Raw genomic sequence first — 23,874 nt, forward strand, 5'->3', positions numbered from 1 at the left:
TGGTGTTTACGGCCACCAACCTTGTCCTCTCCGTCCTCCGCCGGGCTCTTCCTCTCTGTGTGCAGCATCAGGGCTGGCGGGCAGGGGGCTCGGCTGTGTTCTCTGCTTTTATCTGCGGGGCCAAAGCAACCGTCATGAGTATCCACTTGTCATGTCAGTTTGTATAACCGAACAAGGACAAACAGCAGCCTTGAGAATTCAAAGTGGTGGCGCACACAGTGCATCCCACAGAAAGCGAGGCCGACCACACCGTGTGACCGCACTGTGGCCTCAGGACAAAGTTCCCAGCAACTCCCCCTGGGCTTACACAGCACCACCCATAGTGGGGCTGGCCAGCCTCCTGGACCAGGTCACGTGGGTCATGACTGATGGGACACAGGCCTCCCTGACAAGGACAAGGAGCCAGCACAGGCAGCAGAGCCAGGCTTTCTTGGGCTTCGATAGCCAGGGGCTGAGATGGGACGCCCTGGGCCACAGTTCTGATGGGGGTAGGGGGGAGGCATGTCCACACTGGTCACACTCTGGTGCCACTCTTTGCTCGTCACTAACGTGGGCTCTGGCTCCGTGGGTGGTCTGCACAGTGACCGTCTGGGAGGAGAGCAGAAGGCTGCAGGAACGTGATGCTGAACGTGAAAACAGGGTAAGGTTTCATCCTCATCTACGCTGTCACGTAGCCCTAGACGTCTGCGTGTGGCGACGGGCAGCAGATTAACCAGGGTGTCAGGACCAAGGACCAGTAGAGTCTGTGGGCAGTGACGGTCAGCAGATTAACCAGGGTGTCAGGACCAAGGACCAGTAGAGTCTGTGGGCAGTGACGGGCAGCAGATTAACCAGGGTGTCAGGACCAAGGACCAGTAGAGTCTGTGGGCAGTGACGGTCAGAAGATTAACCAGGGTGTCAGGACCAAGGACCAGTAGAGTCTGTGGGCAGTGACGGTCAGCAGATTAACCAGGGTGTCAGGACCAAGGACCAGTAGAGTCTGTGGGCAGTGACGGGCAGCAGATTAACCAGGGTGTCAGGACCAAGGACCAGTAGAGTCTGTGGGCAGTGACGGTCAGCAGATTAACCAGGGTGTCAGGACCAAGGACCAGTAGAGTCTGTGGGCAGTGACGGGCAGCAGATTAACCAGGGTGTCAGGACCAAGGACCAGTAGAGTCTGCGTGTGGCGACGGGCAGCAGATTAACCAGGGTGTCAGGACCAAGGACCAGTAGAGTCTGTGGGCAGTGACGGGCAGCAGATTAACCAGGGTGTCAGGACCAAGGACCAGTAGAGTCTGTGGGCAGTGACGGGCAGCAGATTAACCAGGGTGTCAGGACCAAGGACCAGTAGAGTCTGTGGGCAGTGACGGGCAGCAGATTAACCAGGGTGTCAGGACCAAGGACCAGTAGAGTCTGTGGGCAGTGACGGGCAGCAGATTAACCAGGGTGTCAGGACCAAGGACCAGTAGAGTCTGTGGGCAGTGACGGGCAGCAGATTAACCAGGGTGTCAGGACCAAGGACCAGTAGAGTCTGTGGGCAGTGACGGTCAGCAGATTAACCAGGGTGTCAGGACCAAGGACCAGTAGAGTCTGTGGGCAGTGATGGGCAGCAGATTAACCAGGGTGTCAGGACCAAGGACCAGTAGAGTCTGTGGGCAGTGATGGGCAGCAGATTAACCAGGGTGTCAGGACCAAGGACCAGTAGAGTCTGTGGGCAGTGATGGGCAGCAGATTAACCAGGGTGTCAGGACCAAGGACCAGTAGAGTCTGTGGGCAGTGATGGGCAGCAGATTAACCAGGGTGTCAGGACCAAGGACTAGTAGAGTCTGTGGGCAGTGACGGTCAGCAGATTAACCAGGGTGTCAGGACCAAGGACCAGTAGAGTCTGTGGGCAGTGACGGTCAGAAGATTAACCAGGGTGTCAGGACCAAGGACTAGTAGAGTCTGTGGGCAGTGACGGTCAGCAGATTAACCAGGGTGTCAGGACCAAGGACCAGTAGAGTCTGTGGGCAGTGACGGTCAGAAGATTAACCAGGGTGTCAGGACCAAGGACTAGTAGAGTCTGTGGGCTGTGACGGTCAGCAGATTAACCAGGGTGTCAGGACCAAGGACCAGTAGAGTCTGTGGGCAGTGATGGGCAGCAGATTAACCAGGGTGTCAGGACCAAGGACCAGTAGAGTCTGTGGGCTGTGATGGGCAGCAGATTAACCAGGGTGTCAGGACCAAGGACTAGTAGAGTCTGTGGGCAGTGATGGGCAACAGATTAACCAGGGTGTCAGGACCAAGGACTAGTAGAAAACCCCAGCATCCAACCAGGCACTAGCCTGACCCACAGGAAACTTTAGGAGGCCCTGGAAAGTCCAGGAGGGATCACTGGACCTGGAGCTCCTGTCTATGCAATCCAGGGGGAGGTCTCGGGAGCGCCTTCCCCGAGGAATGGAGTTAACAGGGACAACGAGCATCACTGTGTGTGTGTGTGTGTGTGTGTGTGCGCGTGCCTGTGAGTGTGTGTATGCAAGTATGTGTGTGCCCGTTTGTGTGCATCTGTGTATGTGCATGCACGCATGTGCCTATGTGTGCATGTGTGTGTGCGCCTGTATGTGTATACACGTGCCACTGTGTGTGCATCTCTGTGTGTGCATCTCTGTGTGTGCATGTGTGTATATGCATGTGTGTGTGCATGCATACAAGTGCCTGAATGTGCATATATGTGTACATGTGTGCCAATGTGTGTGCATCTCTGTGCATGTGTGTGTTTCTCTGTGTGCAAGTGTGTATGTGCATGCATCTGCCTGTGCGCACATGAGTGTATGTGCATGCAAGTGTGTTCCTGTGTGCATACGTGCCTGTGAGTGTGCATGTGTGCACACATGTGTGCCAATGTATGTGAATCTCTGTGCATGTGTGTGTGTGCACATGTGTATGCACATGCATGCATGTGCCTGTGAGTGTGTGCATCTGTGTGTGCATGGGCTTCATCTGCCCCCACGTGGGGCCATGTTGCCCACAGTGGGCATAGTTACCTGGCACCCCTACAGCTGCAGAGCCGGGTCCAGACTGCAGGGCAGCTGCTCCACTGCCCTTGGTGAGGAAGTGTCTCACTCCGGGCACCACAGGGCCAGCTCTGGACCTGGACCAAACATGTGGACAGTCCCCACAGAAGTGATGTGTTTGGGTAAGACTGACGCTGTTTCCTCAGGTCTCCCCGTCCTGTGTCGGGACAGCTCACCCCCAAGTCAACCATGCGGGCCTCACCAACGTCCACATCGGGGCCACCGTGTCCACACCTACCCGTGGATGGCCAGGCCTCTCCGTTACTCCGAGCCCCTTTGTGAGGTGGCCAGCCAGGGCTCTAAAACCCGCAGCCCAGCAATGAGACTTCCCTCTCCTGGTGGGAAGAGCCGTGAAGCCAGCACGGGGACGGTGTCAGACCGAGAGCCAGTTCTCCAACACCCTGTCAGCACTGGTCCCGCAGCCCCCAACCCATTCCGAGGTCTGGACCAGGGAGCCCGTCTGGGCCTTAGCCCATGCCCAGATCCCACCAGCTGCCCACCCTGTGGCAAAGGGGAGCGAGATCTGCCAGGAGGCATCTGAGGCCCGGTTCTGGAACCCGGCCCTTCTCGCCACTGCAGCTGAGGAACAGGATGGGGAGCCGGTGCCCAGGATGGGCAAAGGGTCTGCAATGACATCGGGGTGCCGGCGGCCTTAGCGGGAATTCCAGACCAGCTGGAAGAGGATGAGGGCCCGCCCGGGGGGACCGCCAAGGAGACAGCCATGGAGGGTGGCGTCTGAAACGGCCGCCAGATCCGCTCCCCTGAGAAAGTGGCCGGGGACATAGGGACACTGCCTCGCCCACGACACCAAGGCTGCAAAAGCTCCCCAGAACTGCCTGAAGGACCCGAGACCCTCGATCCCTGCTCGGCGACGGAGACCAGAGAATAGAAGAAAGCCAACACCACCCCCAAGGCCCAGGGAGGGGGAGGAAAGCTTGAACTTGCCACGAGGCGGCTCGGCTAGGTCACGGCCCTGGGCTCCACTGTCTAACGGCTGCACCGAGGCCGGAGGCGGGGGCACCACTAGCTGAGCACGTGGTCTGGGTTCCTTCCCAGTCGGCGCCGGCCCTACCAGGAGGAGGGGATGCGTGCGCTGCCACGCCACGCCACGCCACGCCACGCCACGCCACGCCACGCCACGCCACGCCACGCCACGCCACGCCCCCGAGTGCGTCCCCAGGCCCCGCCTACCACGTGAGCCTCCCAGGCCACGCCCCCGAGTGCGCCCCCAGGCCCCGCCTACTGCGTGAGCCTCCCAGGCCACGCCCCCGAGTGCGCCCCCAGGCCCCGCCTACCGCGTGAGCCTCCCAGGCCACGCCCCCGAGTGCGCCCCCAGGCCCCGCCTACCGCGTGAGCCTCCCAGGCCACGCCCTCTACCTGACAACTTGGGGGCTCCTTACTGAAGACACAGCCGACTGGCATCACCGGAAAGGCAAGCGGCGTCTTCTCAGCTTGTGCAAATAACACACGTCGTAAAAAAATAGACGTGTGTGGAAACTGACAGCAGGCCCCTGCGCCGTCCGCAGTGAGGGAGGGCTTGCCCACCTGTATGCCCCTGTCCCCCCAGAAGGCATCCCAATCGTTGTCCTTGATTGAAAACCACTGATCTTGGTTAAAATCAGCTCTTCAAATACGGATAAACGCATGGCCCCGCTCGCTGTGACCGCGTCCCTGAGACGGTCCTGATGGCCACTTCAAAGCCCCTAAGCCGCACACGCCCCCAGAGCGCCTGTGACGACGCTGGGCCTGGCCCCACTCAGCCCTTTCTCACAGATGTTGACTGCCCAGGCACCTGCTACGCGGCTGAGCGGGGCACCCGGGTCCCCTCGCAGTGGCCTGCGTCTCCCCGTCGGTCCTGGGAGAGCTGACGCTGCGGCTCCCTGAGGGCCCCGCCAGGGCTCGCCCTGACATGCTTGACCGCTGGGTGCTCTGGGCCTCTCCGCAAACCCCATGATGTTGCCGCCAAACGCTCCCTTGGGGTCAAAGGGAGCTTGTTTATGGAGGAAACGCTGGACGCTTAAGCGGGTGGGGACACTTGATACATTTCCAGCCTGTGCGGGAGGCAGGACGGTCCCTCTGTTTGCGCAGTTTTACTGACCCAGCCCGGCTCCGCCACCTGAAGAGCTCTCAGAGGGCCTGTGGTCTGGTTTTCCTCCTGGCAGGGCCGAGCGACAAGGCCCAGGAAGGAGACAGGGGGCCTGCGTGAAAACAGCCACGTCAGTCCACTGAGCAGCATGTTTATCCCTGCGGGTACCGAATCCAGGACAACCCAGCTGCTTGGGGCGGGAGGGGGTGTTGTGGGCGGTTTGACAGCATCTTCTCTCAAAATGCTGCAGGGAGTGGCCAGGGCGACAGACCAAAGGGGAACAGACAATAGCACCTGGACAGTGAATAGTGGCAGTAATGTGCCCCCTCGAACAAAGGGGACAGAAAGGCCACACTCCTTCTTGTGGGCAAGACTTTGCGGTGCAAACACCTGGCTCAGCAATCGGTCCACCTCGTTTGGCTGGAAGAAGAGTGAGGTGGGCCTGCAGGCTTCTAATCTGGGGTCAGGGGTCCGTGCCAGCTGCCCGGCATTTCACCTCTTGGTCATTAGTCCCCGTCTAAGCCACCTGCTTTCTGAGAGTCCTGGGGATCTGCCACCAGCTGGAATCTGGGCTCAGACCAAAGACAGCTTATATATGATGGTAACGGGACAGCAGCTGTGTATCCCGAGATTCAGCCAAGGCTACTAATATTGAATAAGGCACTGGGATCTTTTTAAACATTTAAAAATTGCTTCTTTAAATTATTCAAATGAAGAACTCCTGCAGACAAGTCAAATTATCCGACGTGTCAAAAAAGTATGAAGATCTGTCAGCAGCTTCTCACTCAAAGGAGGAGCCTGAAGTTCAGGCTCATTTTTCCCAACACATTTTGTCCTCTCTTGGATCAGTTTCATCACCTACAAAATGAACTAATCTCCTAAATTTCTCACCATTCCGGGGTTCCAAAAGTCAGCAGGCTCTCTGGAACTGTTTGGGGGTCATCCCAAAGAAACGGGAGATGCAGACAGGGACCCAGGAGGGCCAGTGAGAACAGTCACCGGGTTTCCTGCTGGGACGATGGAAGTGGATGAGCCACAAGGAAGAGGACAGCCGAGACACTCCACTCTTCTATTCTGAAAACCAGCAGTGACTTCTGATGAGCTGTTCCTTTGGAATCAACCTCCAATAACACACTTAGAACTAGTGAGAAATCTCTTAGACTGAGGGGACCTGTGAGCCACAGATGATCTGTGCACAGGACACAGCAGTGACTTCCTGGGGGTGCCCGTGAGGTTGGGGGTGGGGGACACCAGGGTGACTTGAATTGCCTGGTGGCTGCAGGCCATTGGCCGTTACCGGAAGGTTTACAAAGCCGATCCACGTGGTGAAGCCCGCACGCACAGACCGGTCACTGCAGGGGACCAGGCCTGGCGACAGGGGTCTCTCTCCAGTGACCTCCGGTCCCGGAGAGGCTTGTCTTGGATTCAGGTGCTAGGCTGCAATCCTGGAGTCACGGGTCCCATTTTCTGTGTTTGCCGTGATCTAGTGACCCCCGCTTCCAAATATGAATGTTCTCGCCTCAAGAACAAATAATATACCGTCCACTCTGGGAAATAATGAGGGGAATTTGAATCTTGAACACCGTCTCCCCGCAAGTGCTGTCTTAAAATAATTCCCGTGATGCTCAGGCAAAGTAGAAAATCATCCCATTTGGCCCCTAAGCAAACTAGACAAGGTAAAAGCCATTTTCCAGGATACGAAATAAGCCATTCGGGAGGGATGGAACTATTTGCCAATTTAAGTGGTATTGAGCTCCTTGGGAAAATTCTGATAATAAAATAAAATAATAAAATAAGGGGAAAACATAATTTATGTTTAAGTTACTAATAATGACACACTCGGGTGTGTTGCGTGTGGTTCTGAATGAGGCTGGACAAGGCACTGATTTTCAGAGTCTGTCTCCTCTATAAAACCCAGACTATCAAAGAGAGTGGGTCCCTGGGGGTGTGGCCAGCGTCCAGTTTCAATGTAGCCCAGGTGGTGACTTAGCAAGAGCTGCTGCCCTGGGGACCAGAGGGACAGGAGAGACAAAGACAGGTCCCAGGGCTGGAAGCCGGTAACTAGGAGACGGGCACGTGGGCCTGTGGAGCTGGTCCGGGGCAGGGGCGGCGGCGGGGGGGGGGGGGCGGCGAGCAGAGAGGGTGCTCCTTCTGTCCCTGCCCCCAGCTGCCCCCAGGAGACCCGAGGGCCACCCAGCTCGGAGACGGGAAGGGGAGGCAGAGGCCTGGGCTCCTTGAAGCCCCTCTCCCAGGGCCAGTTTCTAGGCTGCAGGGCAGCTGGGTGGTCAGCGCGGACGCGAGCAGATGTGGCCAAGGCGAGGGTCACGGGGATTCTGTTCTCCTGCTCGCCTTCTCGGGCTCACAGGCTGGGGTCTCCCACCTTCTCAAGACAGGTCACTGCAGAGTGGCCGACATGGCCAGGGCCCTGAGGCTGTGAGTCAAAGTCCCCAGACCCCTGGGACCACAGCTGCTTGGGCCTGAAGCTGGGCTTGGAATGTCCACTACCAACACAGTCGCCGAGACAGGAGTGCATGTCACAGAGAACACAGCGACAGTGCAGGCAGTGGCCACGCCCCAGTGGCAATGCCGGAAGTCCTGGCGGCCACGTGTTGCACAGTATGGGCTGGAGCCACCACGGGGCTGGGGCCACGGTACACCGGGTGAAGGACAGACGGTGGATGGCAGGGGGATCTCTGAGGCCCGCTCTGAGGGCCAGCAGAGCAGTGGTGCCCAGGGTCTCAGGACATTGTGTGCTGGAGGGCCCAGGGTCAGGTGGGCGACGTGCCTGGGGCTGCAGGAACCTGGGTCCTGAGTTCCGGACCGGCCTCGCCCAGGCCCCCCGCTCCCGAGCCCCCAGCAAAGGCTGGCAAAGGAGTTCTTGCCTCCACTGAAACTGAAGATCATTTTCAGGAAGATGGCACATCATTTCTGGGTCCTCCTAAATGTTTCATAGGCAGCGCTTTCACAGTGTTGACAAGCTGCAGAGACTTCATTTTCTACCTGTTTATAACATCCTGGCTTTCCCTCTGTGGGAACAAAAGGTTTTCAAAACACTCACATTAGAGGACTGGAACTTGGCTTCCTCCACGAGAAAGGGTCACTCAGAGAAAGGGGGCCCCGCCTCCGTAGGGCTCCCAGCGCTGTGCTTGGCCCCACCCTCCACGTGGCCACATCCCTTATCTGGCCCCACCCCGTACATGGACCCGCCCCCGTATCTGGCCCCACCCCCGTCGTGGCCCCATCCTGTAACACGGCTGTTAGGCCACTTCTGGAACTTGTCTCCATCCCCCAGTCCCGTGACCCCAGCCAAGACCCCAGGCAAGAGCTTCCAGATCCTGCTGCTGGCCTGACTGGCTTGACAAGGCTCCGAGGTCACCGTGGGACAGAGCGGCTGTGGAGATGACGGGTCAGCTTCACCCGAATGTTCTAGAGCCTGAAGCAGCCCCGTCCTTTCACGCACGAAGGCAGTTACCTCGGAGGATGGGGAGCCATACAAGAGCGGAGACGGGGGACACCTGCATGCCCAACGGCGAGGGTCTCAGCGTGGACGGTCAGAGCACTCCTGCCCCGTTTTCTGCAGGAGAGTGAAGGGCACAGCCCCTGCCCGTCCCGGGACGTGGGTCTCCTGGCCCAGAGGAATGTCAGGGTCTGTGATGGCAACGGCCCCAATTCTGCACCAGCCCAGAAGCTGCTCCAAAGTCACCTGGGCACCAGAGCCCCCCAGGAACAGAGGGTGTCCCGCCAGGGCCCAGAGGAGGCCAGCGTCCAGGCACCATGCATGCCCAGGGAGTGACCAGGAGGGCCAGCTGCCCAGGCCGCCTCCCCGTTCCCATGAACACGTGATTGAAGGATGAATGGGTGAGCTGCAGACCAGTCCTGTGCAATTTCAAAATGTATGTTCAAAATTCTAATTATCACTCCCAAGTAGGGAGATCAAAGGCAAAAGAGACACACTCAATGAGACAATTTCCAGAGAAAAATTGAAAATATTCTGTGTGTCAGATGTATGGTGGGCCAGCTAGAACCTTCCCACAGACTGGGCCCAGGGAAGAGGAGGGGGACAGCGAGGAGAGAGGCCCCGGAGGACGGCAAACCGTCATTTAAAACTCCTTTCTGGCTCGGGCAGAGCGCATTGAGAAAGCACAGCATTCAGCCTTCTCTCCAAAGCACAAATCCTTCTCGCAGGGCCGGCTGCGTCGGCCCAGCCACGCCCGCCTCTCGGGGCAGCGCGGCAGCGACAGCCACTGAGAGAAGGACAACAGCCGCCCATCCCTCCGCCTCGCCGCAGGTGTCAAGGGCACACCCCAGGCAAGGCTCCTGCACTGCAGAGGGTGTCCTGAGAATCACCCTGGGGACCTGAACTGGCACCAGGGTGCCACCGACCCGAGAGGTGATGGTGCACCCGCAACGCACACACGCAGACACACACACACGCACACACAAGACTACTGTATTGATGATTTTTCAGTCGTCAGAGCAGGTAAGTCCACTGCTTGGACAGGTTACTGGTCTCTGGTTGCTCCGCTCAGAAAAGGGTGGGGGCAGCAGACGTGTGTGTGGAAATGAACCAGCAGAAGGTCAGCCCTGTGATTCTGGTCTCCAGGTGACAGCAAAAATAAGTTGTCTCTTTTATAAAAGCTCTATGTACGACGCATGGCTTTCAAAACATGGGCAGCGACTTTGGAAACGTTCAGGTGTATCCTTTTCCCTCCTCCGGCTCCGCGGACACCGATCCATTTCTTGTGCAGCCCGCAGCACGGGTGAGGGGCGAGCCTCCCCGGCTACAGCTCACATGCCAGCAGCGGGCATCAGACACGTCCGCTGGAGAAAAAGGTGAGAGGCTGGAGAGAGGGCTCCGAGGACACACACCCCCCCGCCCCCGCCCCCGCCCCCGCCCCGACCCCATCTCCACCGCCACCCACGCCTGCGGGCTCTGGATCCACACCTCAGCTTCCTCTAACGACGCCCGCGCTCCCAGACACCAGCCGGCCGGCCCCTAAGCCCCTCCGCTGTAGTTTACAGCCTGTTCCCACTTATCTTTTTCCTCTAGCAACGGAGCCTGGCACGCTGCCACTTCTTAGCTAAGCAGCCTCTGCCGACCTGGACAGTTACAAAGTCTCCTCCTTCCCTTTGTCCTGAGGCGTTTGCAAGCTCCCCGTGTCCTCTTCGGAGCTTTAACACACAGCTGCTTCCACAGGGCCCCCCGGGGGAGGGAGGGTCTTACGAGGTGGGGTCAAAATGGCAGAGGTGCAGACCTTGGCCGGCGGGCGGGTCTATCCCTGGGCCCCTGAGGACTCAGCCTCGTGGTGACGTTTGCCCAGGAAGGCAGCCTGAAGCTGTCAGCCTCTGCACCCAGGTTGCCTGTTTTAATAGGATGAGGGTTTTAAAGGCAGACAGCGGCCCCGGGCAATGCTCCCAGGAGCCTGGTGAAATTTCCGGTTGCGGGTGGGCACCCTCCTGGCTGTGGCCCTGGCCTGGCCTGGAGTTGGAAGGCCTTCCCTTGCATCAGCTGAGCTTTGACAGAGGTGATGGCTAGCATCTCACGCCTCCTGGGGGGCCTCAAAAGGCTTGAAGGAGGCCCCTCACTGCTGAGTGTGCTTCCAAGACCCGACCCCACAGGCGGGGCTCCTCCACCCTCAGAAACAGGGCACCCTGCTCTCACGGGCACTGGCCTTCATTTAGAAGCTGGTCGTGAGACCCTCACTCCAGAGGTGAGGTCGCCATCGCCCGGGGGCTGCAGGGAACACACACAACCCAGGCTGGCCTCTCCCCACCCCCCACGTCCCCAGATCCCTCAGGACCCAGCATCCGCCTCAGTGTAGATGCCGCCAGGTTAGTGTCTAGTTTCCACACTTGCTGCCTCTTTCTTTCATCACGTTAAATAAGAGGATCTAGAGACGGGGACTCCAGCACACTCCAGGGAGCCCTGGATTAATTGTTTAATGAGAAGACACAGCAATTCCGACAGAGGCAGAGCTACTCCCTCATGGGACTCAAGGCTTTGACAATGCGACGGGCTCCCCAGTGCTTGACTTGGTCCCTCGGGGACAGGCTCCTGAGGGGGCCCTGTGGTCCCCTCTTGTGGGGACACCAGGTCAGCCTACAGAGCAAACGTCACAGCCTGGAGGGCCCCGGGGGTCTCCTGTGGGCATGGTGGGGAAGATGGGCCAGGAGGGTGAGCCGGGCCTTCGCAGGGCAGGCTGACAGGGTCCCAGGGGCCACCCAGGTGGGCACTGCACCTGGGAACTGCCCCAGGGCAAAACCTCTGTTCCTTTCCTGGGTCAAGGTGACAGGTCAAGCTGTGCCAAAGGGCTGGAGTGGCTCAAGTTATAAATATAGAAACATCTAAATCAGAATCAATTTTTTATTTGTCTTTTTGCCATTTCTTGGGCCGCTCGCGTGGCATATGGAGGTTCCCAGGCCAGGGGTCGAATCGGAGCTGTAGCTGCCAGCCTACGCCAGAGCCACAGCAACGTGGGATCCGAGCCGCATCTGCAACCTACACTACAGCTCACGGCAACGCCGGATCGTTAACCCAATGAGCAAGGCCAGGGATTGAACCCGCAACCTCATGGTTCCTAGTCAGATTCATTAACCACTGTGCCACGACGGGAACTCCTAAATCAGCATCATTTAAGTTAATTTATAAGCTTTTCCGTACATTCAGGGGTGCCCAATGCAGGGGTGTGAGGAGCACTCAGCCTGCTCTGCCTCAGCTTCCAGATCCCCCGTCCGCTTGGGGGGCCACCTCCTCCAACTGCATAGTGGCCCAGAAGCCGCTGGGAAGTTAGGCAAAACCCACTCACCAGCAAGACGGCCTCCGAGGGCTGGAGGCAGGGGCTCCCTGCAATGTCTTCAAATCTGAGCTTATTAAGCAAGGCTCACGGATTTGTATTTGCTTTGGGTTTTGAGGTTCACCGGAAAGTCGCCAACCTCTAATCCACAGCAGACAAACAGAACCTGAGACCACGAAGGAGACGGTGCCTGCAGGTGACCGTTCTGTCACGGGGCAGATTAAGGCGGGTCCCCCTGGGAGGGGCTGGCCCATGCCCCCCATCCCCCACGGTGCCTTCCGGTCTGACTAGAGAGGTGACACCAGCAGGTTCTAAAGTCCCCACTCTGGGGACAGCAGTCCTCCAAGGACAGAGGGCTCATGACCCGTGTGGCTGTGACCAGGAGCAGTGAAAGATAAAAAATATGCCAAGACACGACATTGTCAACATAAATAATATTATACACACTACCTTGTATATAGTATATATTATAGCGTGTTTTGTACACGCAATACAATAATTAAATGGTACTTTCACACTGAAGATTGCTTCCAAGGCTACTGTCTACTGTTACTGTTGTTTCATAGAAGACAACCAAGTTCGAGAGGGGCCTGTAGTGTTCTCAGGAGCACACTGACGATGCTAAAAGGAAGTGTTGGACTCTTGGGATCCAGACACTGCAGTTGACACTGCGGTTATCTCGGCACGAGCATCCGTGGCTTCAGACTCGAAAACACCCTCAAAGTACCTTTGTATGTAACCTTTAGCTGGATATGGAAGAGAAACGCATGATTAAATATATTCACATCCTAAATCACGTCATTAACTTGTATCAGATAGGAACATTTATGTTAAAAGGAAGAAGTGCAGCAGTAAAACCCGTGTCACAGGGAAGGGACGTTGGCGACGCCTGTGTTTCTGGCATAGGAATTATCATCGCCGAGTGTGTGTCATTATCAGCAATGGTCACGGTGAAGGGAGGCGTGAGGCTGGGCCTCTGGGTTTGACCTGGTTGTTCAGGGGCGTCTCATCAGGCCAGGACGGGTGCGGCCTGCCCCCAGCGCCCCTGCCTGCTGTGGAACTGAACGAGCCTCCCCGAGCCTGGGAACCTCCCGGGTCCACGTGGGTGAGAGCGTCCCTCGGGTTCCCCTGCAGGGGCTGGGCCCCCCGCCAAGGAGGGGGCGCTGCTGCGGGTTCCCCGAGGGACCACCCTTCCCTTCACCTGGTCCGGGAAGCTCAGAGTGAGGGAGGATGGGACAGCGGCCGCCAGGCCCGGGGGATCAGACTGGGCTTAGCCTGGAGGCTGGTGTCCGGAATCACACAGGCCTGGGAGCCGAACCCGGCTCAGCCACTTACCGGGCCTGAAGTATGCGGACAATCTCCTACCTGCTCTGGGTGTCAGCTTTTCCAACAGAGCAGGACAGAGAGCCCCGGTCCGCAACAGCTGCCACGACACAATTCCGCAGACCAGGCGGCTTTCACGGGCATGTACTTCTCCAGGAGGTTCTGGAGGCCGGAAGTCCAAGGGCAGGGCGCTGGCATCCTGGAGTTTGATGCGGGTGCGCCTCCCGGCCTGCAGATGCCACCTTATCAACCTGGCTTCACACGGCAGTGTCTCTTCTTAGAAAGTCACTGATCACACGAGCAGGGCCTCACCTACATGCCCACACGTGAACCTAATGCCCTTCCAAAGGCGCCACCTCCAAAGCCCATCACCCCGGGGTGAGGGCTTCATCGCAGGCCTCCGCAGGATATGAATCTTCGGTCCATAGAAACACCGCGGGGAGGCCCTGGCTGCACCCAGAGATCCCGCGAGAACGGTGCTGGGCGCAGGGTGTGCTCCCAGAGATCCCGCGAGAACAGTGCTGGGCGCAGGGTGTGCTCCCAGAGATCCCGCGAGAACAGTGCTGGGCGCAGGGTGTGCTCCCAAAGATCCCGCGAGAACAGTGCTGGGCGCAGGGTGTGCTCCTGCAGTAGACCCTCGCGGTTTCTGGGCCAAAGCCTCCCGAGTCAGCCTCACCTACCGCACAGGGTCTGCCTGGGGGCGCGCAGGCAGAGCGGACCCCAGCCCACACGGAGGCCCCCGAGGGCCCTGGGAGTCAGGAGCAGAGGGGCCGTCCGCCTCCCTGGCCCCCGGATCAGCTCTCCTCTTTGCAAAATGCAGCCTGTTCTTCTCATCAGATGTTGTGAAAAATTGTGGTGGCGATTATTCTATCAGGAGAATTTTCAGGGACACTTCTGACGCTCCTTTGCAAATAGGATGGGACAGACCATTCATTCCTCCCCAGCTGCCAACCCTCACGTTAGGATGTAGCTACAAATCAGGACACAGGAGTCCAGACCATCCTGATGCAGCAGTGAATCTGTGCCTCTGTGTGTGCATCTCTGGGCTTTAAAGCAGGGCACACTGCTGAATATTCTAGATAGTTGTGCAGGTACCCAAGTCTCCCTTCTGAGTGGACATTAAAAAAAAAAAAGGCCTGAAGAATTTTCTCATCCCTCTTAAAAGGGCGTCGTGGGAGTTCCCACTGTGGGCCAATGGGATTGGCAGTGTCTCTGCAGCACCAGGATGCAGGTTTGATCCTCAGCCCGGTGCAGTGGGTTAAAGGATCCAATGTGTCCACAGCTGCAGTGTAGGTCAGAACTGAGGCTCGGCTCTGATCCCTGGCCTGGAAACTCCATATGCCCTGGGGCACTTCCCCCAAAAAAGAGGTTCATCTTGCCTTGTCATTGTACAGAAGACAGGAAAGCACACGCAGAGGGCAGATGAGCCCAAACACAGCCGGGTGCTTCGTCCCCTGCCCCTAGCTGGAGGCCTGGCACCAGCAGGGCTTCACTAGGTATATATTTTAAAAGGAATGAACGTCTGTTTACGACTTTCCCTTGGAGATAAATCATGAGTTTTGATAAATTCATCCTAGCCTCACCCATTTGCAGGATTTGAAGGAACAGATTCTTACAGGGCTGGATGCCCGATGCACGAAAGAGTCCTTAAGTTTCTTGTAACTGTGCATATGACAAACCAAAGGTGGCTTCCTGAGAGCTGCCCAGCGCCTCTGCACACTGGAGAGTGGCAGCCTTTGGGTCTATACACCTGCCGCTGCAGCATTTGCGGGCTGGTTCCCCTCCAGAGAGCCCACGCGGAGGCAGCTCTGACTTTTCAAAGACTAATCTATATGAAAATGCAGTCCTCAGCAAGCTTATTTATTTTCACATTTACGTGTAATAAACTTAATAGTGCTCTTCTCATCTCAGTTGATGAAATTAACTCGGACCTCTTTTTTTTTTTCCTCGTAAACCAACTTCTTTCGGTTATTTCTCTATTTTCAAAAGGAAGTTATTCCAGTCATTTGATACAAACGGTTTTAATGAGTTTAAGGCAAACATAACCTTTAACAAAAACACAGGCCGGGAATTGCTGGTCTGTGAGCTACTGGAGAAAAAATGCGTCGTGCTCACGAGCTGATCTGTCATGGCAGCTACACAGCCCGACGGGGCTCGGCGTCAGAGCAAAGCTCCCATCACCCGAAAGAATGATGCCTCTGCGGAGGCCGGCGCGAAGCCAGCCCATCCCCGCACACGCGTACATTCCTGACAAGGGCAGGTACGTGGAATGATGGGAAAAAGGAGGCCAGGTGCCTGTGTCCTGGCTACAGATGGAGTAGAAGTTTTCCGAGGAATTTGCATTTTTCATCTTTCTTTCTCTTGCTCGTGCGTGTGCGCTTGCACCGCTGGCGCGCACTAAATGAAAGTGGACAGTTTATTTGTAAGGCTGCCGACAAGGAATCGGGAACAGCTGATGTGCAAAAAAAAAAAAACCCCAAACTCCCTGATGGGTTTAAGCAAATCATTTTTTTTACAATAGATGTTATTGGAGTATAGCTGATTTACAGTGTTTATTATTTTCAGGTGTACAGCAAAGTGAATCAGTTACACGTATACATATGTCTATTCTTTTTCCCACATAGGTTTTCAAATAATATTGAGGAGACCTCTGGGCTATGCAGAGGTCCTCGTTAGGTATATATATATTTTTTTTAACTTTTATTTTTTAAATTTATTTTGCTATTTTAGACCTACACCTGCAGCATCTGGAAGTTCCCAGGTGAGGGGTCGAAGCAGAGCTGCAGCTGCAGGCCTATACCACAGCCTCAGCAATGTGGGATCTGAGCCGAGTCTGTGACCTACACCACGGCTCACAGCAACACCAGATCCTTAACCCACGGAGCGAGGCCAGGGCTTGAACCTGCATCTTCATGGATCCTAGTCGGGTTGGTTAATCACTGAGCCATGAAGGGAACTCCCAGTTGTCTATTTTATATACAGTAGTGTGTACGAGTCAATCCCACCCTCTTAATTTATCCCTCCCGCCATGATAACCAAACGCTGGAGTTCAGAAATCTGTGAGGTGTTTTCTGTTTTATAAATGTTATTTTGTGTCGTTTTTATTAGCTTCCATATAAGTGATGTCGTATGATGTTGACCTTCCTCTGATGTATTTCACTTAGCGTGATCATCTCTATGATCATCCACGTTGCTGCAAATGGCATGATGTCATTCTTTTTTAGGGCTGAGTAGTATTCCACTGTATATATGCACCCCAGCTTCTTAATCCAGTCCTCTGTTGACGGGCATTTAGGTTGCTTCCATGTCTTGGCTATTTTGAGTAGTGCTGCAGTGAACATTGGAGTACATGTTTCTCTCTGAATTATGGTTTTCTCCAGATGCATGCCCAGGGGTGGGATTGCTGGGTGATATGTTGGTTCTATATTTAGTGTTTTGAGGAACCTCCCTACTGTTTTCCATAGTGGCTGCACCAATTTACTTTCCCACCAGCAATGTGGAGGGTTCCCTTTTCTCCACACCCTCTCCAGCATTTATTTTAAGACTTTTTGATGACGGCCGTTCTGACTGTGTGAGGGGTACCTCATTGTAGTTTTGATTTGCATTTCTCTAATAATGGCTGATGTGGCTCATCTTTTTCTGTGCCTGTTGGCCATCTGTTCAGTGACTGTCTCTTTTAAAGGTATTAAAAATTAAAAACAGTCAATCCTACACCTTCCACAAAGCATCTGGTACAAAGAGACCCTTTGTTTGGGAAACAAATGAAGGTCCCTATGGAAGCTTTATCTTTTCTTACGTCTAGGCGGCCAGTTACCCCTTGGTCGGCTCTTTGTCCACCAGAAGCAGAATTTCTGGTCCCTGAACCAGCACCTCAACAGCACCTCCTGCTCCACAGGAAAGAATCCAGCCCGTTTCTCCCTCGTCGTGTCTCGTTCTCAGACCCCTCCTGCTTGGAGCCCCTCCCCAGACAAGCACAGGATGGAGTTGTCCCCCATGTCTGGCATAATGGCCCAGCCCTCCCGCAAAGGGCACTCAGGGCCCTTCCCCTCGGGGCTGCCCCTCCTTGCTCTGCCCTCCGCGATGTCCCCTTCTCAGCTCTTGAGTCAGATTCTCAGCCGAGGCACCGCTCCTTCTTGGAAGGCAAACCACAAGGTCAGACCCATGTCTTTGCAGTTTTAGCTGCCACCTGTGGCGCTGGTGTTCAGCGGGGACCACCTGACCCCTTTGGCCAAAGTCACCTCCCCGCCTTGACCCGCATCTCTGGCTGGGCTGGGCCGGGGGCTTCTCCAGCTTCTCTCTGCGCTTGCACCCTGCCCGCAAGCTTTCCACCTGCTGGAATTCGCTTCCCTCTTTGCCCGGCGTCCCGCCTCCTTCACTGCCAAGAGCGCCACCTCTGCCTTCCTCTGTGAAGCCTGCTCTCAGCGCGCTGCCCAGGCCAAGGAGCTCAGGTCCTTCTGGGTTTTAAAATACCTGATACATATTTCTATTCCAGCATATCACATTTTTTTTTGGCTGCACCTGCTGCATAAGGAAGTTCCCGGACCAGGGATTGGATCTGAGCCTCAGCTGCCACCTGTGTCACAGCTGAGGTAACACCAGATCCTTAACCCACCATGCTGGGCCGAGGAGGTAACACCAGATCCTTAACCCACCATGCTGGGCCAAGGAGGTAACACCAGATCCTTAACCCACCATGCTGGACCGAGGAGGTAACACCAGATCCTTAACCCACTATGCTGGGCCGAGGATCGAACCCGTGCCTCTGCAGTCGGATTCTTAACCCACTGAACCATAGCGGCGACTCCCAGCATATCCTACTTAAATGACTCATTTCATAGCTGTGAGTTCCCTGAAAACAGAAGCCATCTTTAAACCTACTTTAAATCAACTGTGTGACTGACACAAAACGGATGCTTAATCAATGCGGACTGGCTGGGTACGTGTGCACACAGGCGGAGCCCCAACCAGCTACGAGAGGAGCTAAGTGGCCTGGTCCATCCGTCCCCTCCCACGAGCAGAGCAATCAAACGAAAGGGAAACGAATCAGCAAAGAAATAAGAAACTGGACACGACATTTGGCAAGAGCCAGGGCAGCGGGCATGGCGGCTTTCCATTCCAGAGCAGAGACCTCCCCTCTGAAGTCGCCGAAGGAGCCTTCCATCCATTTCCATTCCATCAAAGGCCAGCCCCCGGCGCACCCAACCTCCCATGAAGCCTGTCTCCAGAGGCTCGGCTGGAAAACACAGTGGTCGCTTTTCTAGCGGCTGATTCTAAAGTGCGGCTGGGCAGCCCAGGACGGCCGGACCCCTGAGCACGTCTGCAGCATGAAAGCCCAAGGGCAGCTGCCCACTCAGGTTGAGAGTGACAGCGGAGCTCATGCAACAGAGGGCAAAAGGCGAGGCTTCCCAGCTAGGGTCTCGTCACGTTTACAGATGGTCCTTCCAGAGACTTCATAAGGTACTTTATCCATGAAGGAAGAACAAATGCTAACAAAACAATAATAACGAGAAAGCGTAAATGAGCCCTAGGAAACTATATACAAATATATATAAATAATTCCTATCATATTTATGTCGCTTATATTTATATTCCCCCAAAGATCTCTTTCCCACGCTCTAGCTAATATATATAAATATGTACGTATTTATATGAACATATATTTTAATATAGATATATGTTCGTATCATCTAAATAGAAAAAAAATGAATAGGGGTTTGAAAGTCAACATCCCATAAATACCCCCAACTAGAGAAGAATGCAATAAGGATTTTAAAAAGAGAGAGACCTGAACTTGGACTTGGCAATCGATTCTTAGATACAATACTGAAAGCACGAGCGGCAAAAGAGAAGAAGAGATAATTCGCGTGTCGCCCAAATTGAAAACTTTTGTGCATCCAAAGACCATACCAAGAGATAAAGAGATGACTTGCAGAATGACAGAAAATATTTCCAAATTATGTATCCGACAAAGATTAGTATCCTCAATATATAAAGAACTCTTACAACTTAACAAGGAAAAGACAACCCAACTAAAAAATGAACATGACTTTGACCAGCTGTTTCTCCAGAGAAGATGTTCAAATGGCCAAAATGCCCACAAAGAGGCGGCTCGACGTGATTAGTTGCTTGGGAGATGCAAATTCAAACCACCCACCAGAACGGTAACATGAAAGAAAGAAAAATAAGTGTCGGCGAGCATATGGAGAAATTGGAATCGTCACCTATGACTGGTGGGAATGCAAAATGGGGCAGCTGCTGTGGAAAACAGTTTGGGGGGCCTGCAAAAAGTTAAACACACAGTCAACATAAGACCTGGCAATTGCACCCCTCAAAAAAATGGAAAGCAGGTACTCAACAAACCCTGTAAACCGCAGGGCAATTCCTAACAGCCGAGAGGTGGAAACTACACCAAAGGTGACCACGGATGGTTGGATAAACAAGACGTGGTCTCTCCCATCCATGCTGTGGAATGTGACTCTGCCGTGAAGCATATGGAGCCCTGACACCTGTTCCTACCTGGATAAACCCTTCGCAGGATGCTGCGTGAAAGATGCCAGACACAAAGGTCACTTTGTGTGATGTTGTTCACGTGGAATAGTGAGGTCAGGTAAACCCACAGGGCACAGCGTGGGGGACGGAGGGGGCTGGGGGAGGGAGGAGGGACTGATTGGGGGTCTTCTTTGCGGTGATGAAAATGTTTTGGAACGGGACAGAAGTGTGGCTGTACCTTACCGTGAAGGTGCCAAATGCCACTGAGTCCTTCACTTCAAAACTGCTAATGGTGTGTTGTGTGAATTTTACTGCATTCAAAACAAGACACAGGTGAGAAACACAGAGATACAGAGAATTAGCCCAGGAAGTGGAACCTCCAATGAATAGACCTAGAAAGAGAACCGAGACTGAGAGGGGACGGTTTCTGAAGGCTTCAGATCTGATGGCTGTGGAGTTTGGTGTTGACATGCCAAGAACATATCTGAAACTCTGGTGACAAGCGTCCATCTAGAAAGTTCCAGAAAGAAAAAGAAAACCTATTTTCCTACAAAAGGAGGACAGCAAGCTGCAGGGGCCAAGCGTCAGCTGTGGTCCTAGGAAGACCCTTGTCCTTGAGGATCAGGTCTGAGGACGGGCAGGAGGGCTGTGGCACGGAAGCTTCTAGACCCAGGTCCCAGCTCATCCACGGAGATGCCCTCAACACCCTTGCTGCTGCTTGGCTGGTTTGCTTTTTCTCGCCAGTCCCTCAGGGATAAAGATAATGTCTCTGCTTTCCCCACAGAACGGCTATTAGCCTAAGTGGGTGATACTTATACAGAGCTCCGGGGACAAGCGTGGCATCGGGGGAGCCATCACGGGTGGACCCGCACTCTCCCCACAGCTCAGCGGACCGGCACCCCGCGCCTCACGCCTCTCTGAGTGACACACAGCTGTGGCCCTCGTGGCCACAGGCAAGTCCTCCGGTCCTGACACACAGGGCAGCTCCCAGGGTGACAGAGATGCACAGGCCAAAAGCTGGACAAAGGGTAGAAACTTGTGACACCAAAGACAGTGACCTTGGGGATGGAGGGCACCAGGGTCAAGTTCACCATCGCCCCACCCCCACCCCAGCTCCCGAGCAAGCAGGAGGGTCTGTTGAAAGAAGGGCTGATTTGTGGAGCAGCAGGTCTCTGCTAGGGCTGCGTGACCTCTGCGTCAGGGTCCCAGCTGTCCTGTGGGGGAGGCCGTCCCACTGGGACATCCAAGAGGCCGAGCAGGGAGCATCCCAGCTGGCTCTCGGCTCTGCTGCTGTTCCACCAGGGGCCTCATTCGGGACTGGCCGTCCCCACCCCGCCCTGTCCCTCCCCCTCCTGTGCTTATAAGGAGGGCAGGTCTGGGGTGAGGTGCCAGGCTCTCCTCACGGTGCCCTAAACTCCACGATGTAGAACCAGAGGCTGGGTTCCCGCCCCTGTGGCCGGGGTCTCCTTGGTTCTCCCTCGGGCCCTCGGTTTCCCAGCTTCCCGCCACCGCCTCCGCGTTCCTCACGGCAATGCTACCCGAGATGGTGGGTTTGGGCCACTTGGTCCTTGTGGGGAGCCTCAGGGTCCCGTGCAGCGGGCTGTCCCCAGCGTGGGGGCGCAGGAGAAACAGGTCAAGAGAGGAAAAGAACCCCGCTGTCTCCCGCGGAGGGGGCGCCGTCCCAGGCAGCCTCCTGCCGGCCGGGTGGACAGGGATGGACCTGCAGGCTAAACGCGGCTCTGAGATGCTCTTTCCCTGGGGAAAGGCAGCCTCTCCTCCACCTCCCGCCTGGGTGCAATTAGAGCCGGGAGTACGTGGCTTTTGACAAGAAGACGGAGAGCTCGCGTCGTGGTGGTTAATTGGGGGTGTTATTTATGTGTTTTGAATGCTTGTGAAGTTCCTTGGCTGTTTCTGATGCAATTAGTTTCACTGATGGCAAACGTTTAGGAGTTAAAATAGTGCGCATGAAGGTACCGCCTGATGCAACAGAGCACAATAAAAATGATGCTGCTCTGCGGGTCCCATGCAGAACACCCAGAAAATGGGCTTCGAGGTTTCCACAGGGAGATAAAAGCTCCCTCTTCCCTGCACAATGACTTTATCCACTTTGGAAATAAATAGGCCAGCCAGAGAGAAAGGAACTCCTGAAATAAGAGGCACATGTATATGAAAGCTATTTTACTGGTAAGCAGCCCCAGCATCTAATTAGCATCTAATTAGCATCGAGAAAGAGAGCGGAATTTCTACATTTCAATTACTCCCACGTTCAATAAGGGGCACACAGTTAACACGAATTCAGGACAATTATTACGGAAAAATCCAACCACGTCGCACACAAACGCTTCGGTAGTTAGACTTCGGATTTCTGGCAAGTGGAAGGGAGACGTGACCCTACATTTCTTTGTAAATCAGTTTAAATTTTCACAGATAAAACCCTGTACCCTTAGGAGCCAGGCGACCAGAGTGCACACTGGCCTTTTTTTAACGGTGCCGGCACCCAGGGCACGGATGCTCCAGCCTTGGTTCATCTCCCCCAGGAAGATGGAGGAGACTTTTTTTGAGTCTTTTGCTGTCAGAGGTCTTGTCACAGCTCCACACCCACCCGCCCGCCTTCATGGGGTTTACTGAGGTCAGCCCCCCGGGAGGAGCTGGGTCAGGGGCTCCTTGTGATTTGAGGTTTTGAAAACGCTGCCAAGTTGACCATCTCATCTTTGTCTGTAATGGGTGACAGCCTCCCACCTGGAAGGAGTGCCTGGCTTCCTGCATCCTGACCTCCCAGTGGGCATCCTTGACCGGTGCCAACCTGACGGGTGAAGATGCAGGTCTTAATAGGGATTGGCTTAACTTGAACTCCTCCATTCAACAAATACCCCTGAGAACCTACTGGGTCCTTGGCACTCTTCTTGGCCTGGGAGAAGGGATAGGCAGGAACAGAAATGAAAATGAAACCCCCTGCCCCTCGGGACTTACATCCTAAAAAAGGGGGAAGTGGTTACCATGGCATCAGAGTGCCTACCCAGGGGTTGACAAGACCTCTGTGCCGGACTTCCTCTCCTGTGAACCCTGTCCTCACGCGTTTGCCCTTTGCCCTGGATCTGCTGTCACAGGGACTTAAGGGCCCTTCTGCCCAGGATAAGAGTTGCAGAGTCCTTGTGGCTGCGATCGTGATTGCAGCTTCTATGCCCCAAGTTTAAAGGATCAAAGCCACCATTCTGTCTCTCGGCAATTGTCTTGGGAAAGACCTGCCTCTCTCCAAAGGTTGGTAGCAATTCTTATCATTTTCCCCGGGACTTTCACGGTGTCCGTTTGCGTGTCATCGTTGGCTCCATCAGGACCTTATCCAGTGAAGGTTGAGGTATGGATATGCCTTGCAATCCCCCAGGTGACTCCCCTGTTATCTTAACGCCATCACCCCAACAGTCCATTTCACCCCTCGATCGGAAATGCCTTCCCTACCACACACCAGCCCTGCAGCGGGCTCGGCTCCCCGTGGACCTGTGCACACATATTTGGATGCAGGCAGACCTCATTTTATCGCACTCTGCTTTATTTTGAAGATGTTGAGGTTGTGCTTTTTATTTATTTTTTTTAAACAAACTGAAGGTTTGTGGCAACCTTGCATTGCCAGGCAATGTTTGGAATTGTTATTAGCAATACATCTTTTTTTTTTTTTTTGCTTTTTAGGGCTGCACCTGTGGCAGATGGAGGTTCCCAGGCTAGGGGTCCAATTGGAGCTACAGCTGTAGGCCTCTACCACAGCCACAGCAATGCAGGATCTGAGCTTCGTCTGCAACCTACGCCACAGCTCACGGCAACGCCAGATCCTTAACCCACTGAGTGAGGCCAGGGATCGAACTCACAACCTCATGATTACCAGTCAGATTCATTTCCACTGTGCCATGGTGGGAACTCCCCATCTGACCATGTATTTTTGCGCGCACGCACACACACACACGCACACACACACTATTTCAGATAACATCTGGGATGATATGTGTTACATATCACTGAGGTTCTCACTGCTGTTTCCTGAGGTCCCTGATGGACGAGGCAGAAACCCCGAGAGAGCTAGGCCTTCTGGTGTCTGCAGTTCTATCCCGGCTGTGTTTCAGGGCCAAGGACTTGGGATGTGCTCTGACGAGCACAGGGA

General features: G+C 55.0%; 1 protein-coding gene across 1 annotated transcript in view; it reads right to left on the reverse strand.

Annotated features, from left to right (window-relative positions):
• TCERG1L (transcription elongation regulator 1 like) overlaps window positions 1-23,874 on the reverse strand; it is a 180,514-nt gene that overhangs the window by 57,652 nt on the left and 98,988 nt on the right. Inside the window, exon 5 of the mRNA XM_084997466.1 lies at window positions 21-112. Within this exon, the coding sequence (XP_084853592.1) occupies window positions 21-112 (92 nt within the window). The remainder of the gene's footprint in view (window positions 1-20; window positions 113-23,874) is intronic.

This window comes from Sus scrofa, chromosome 14 (genome assembly GCF_054392235.1).
Source record: "Sus scrofa isolate SSC_HxYL_T2T_F1_AM1 chromosome 14, Sscrofa_HxYL_maternal_Yorkshire_Landrace_v2.0, whole genome shotgun sequence".
NCBI classification, from domain to species: Eukaryota; Metazoa; Chordata; class Mammalia; order Artiodactyla; family Suidae; genus Sus; species Sus scrofa.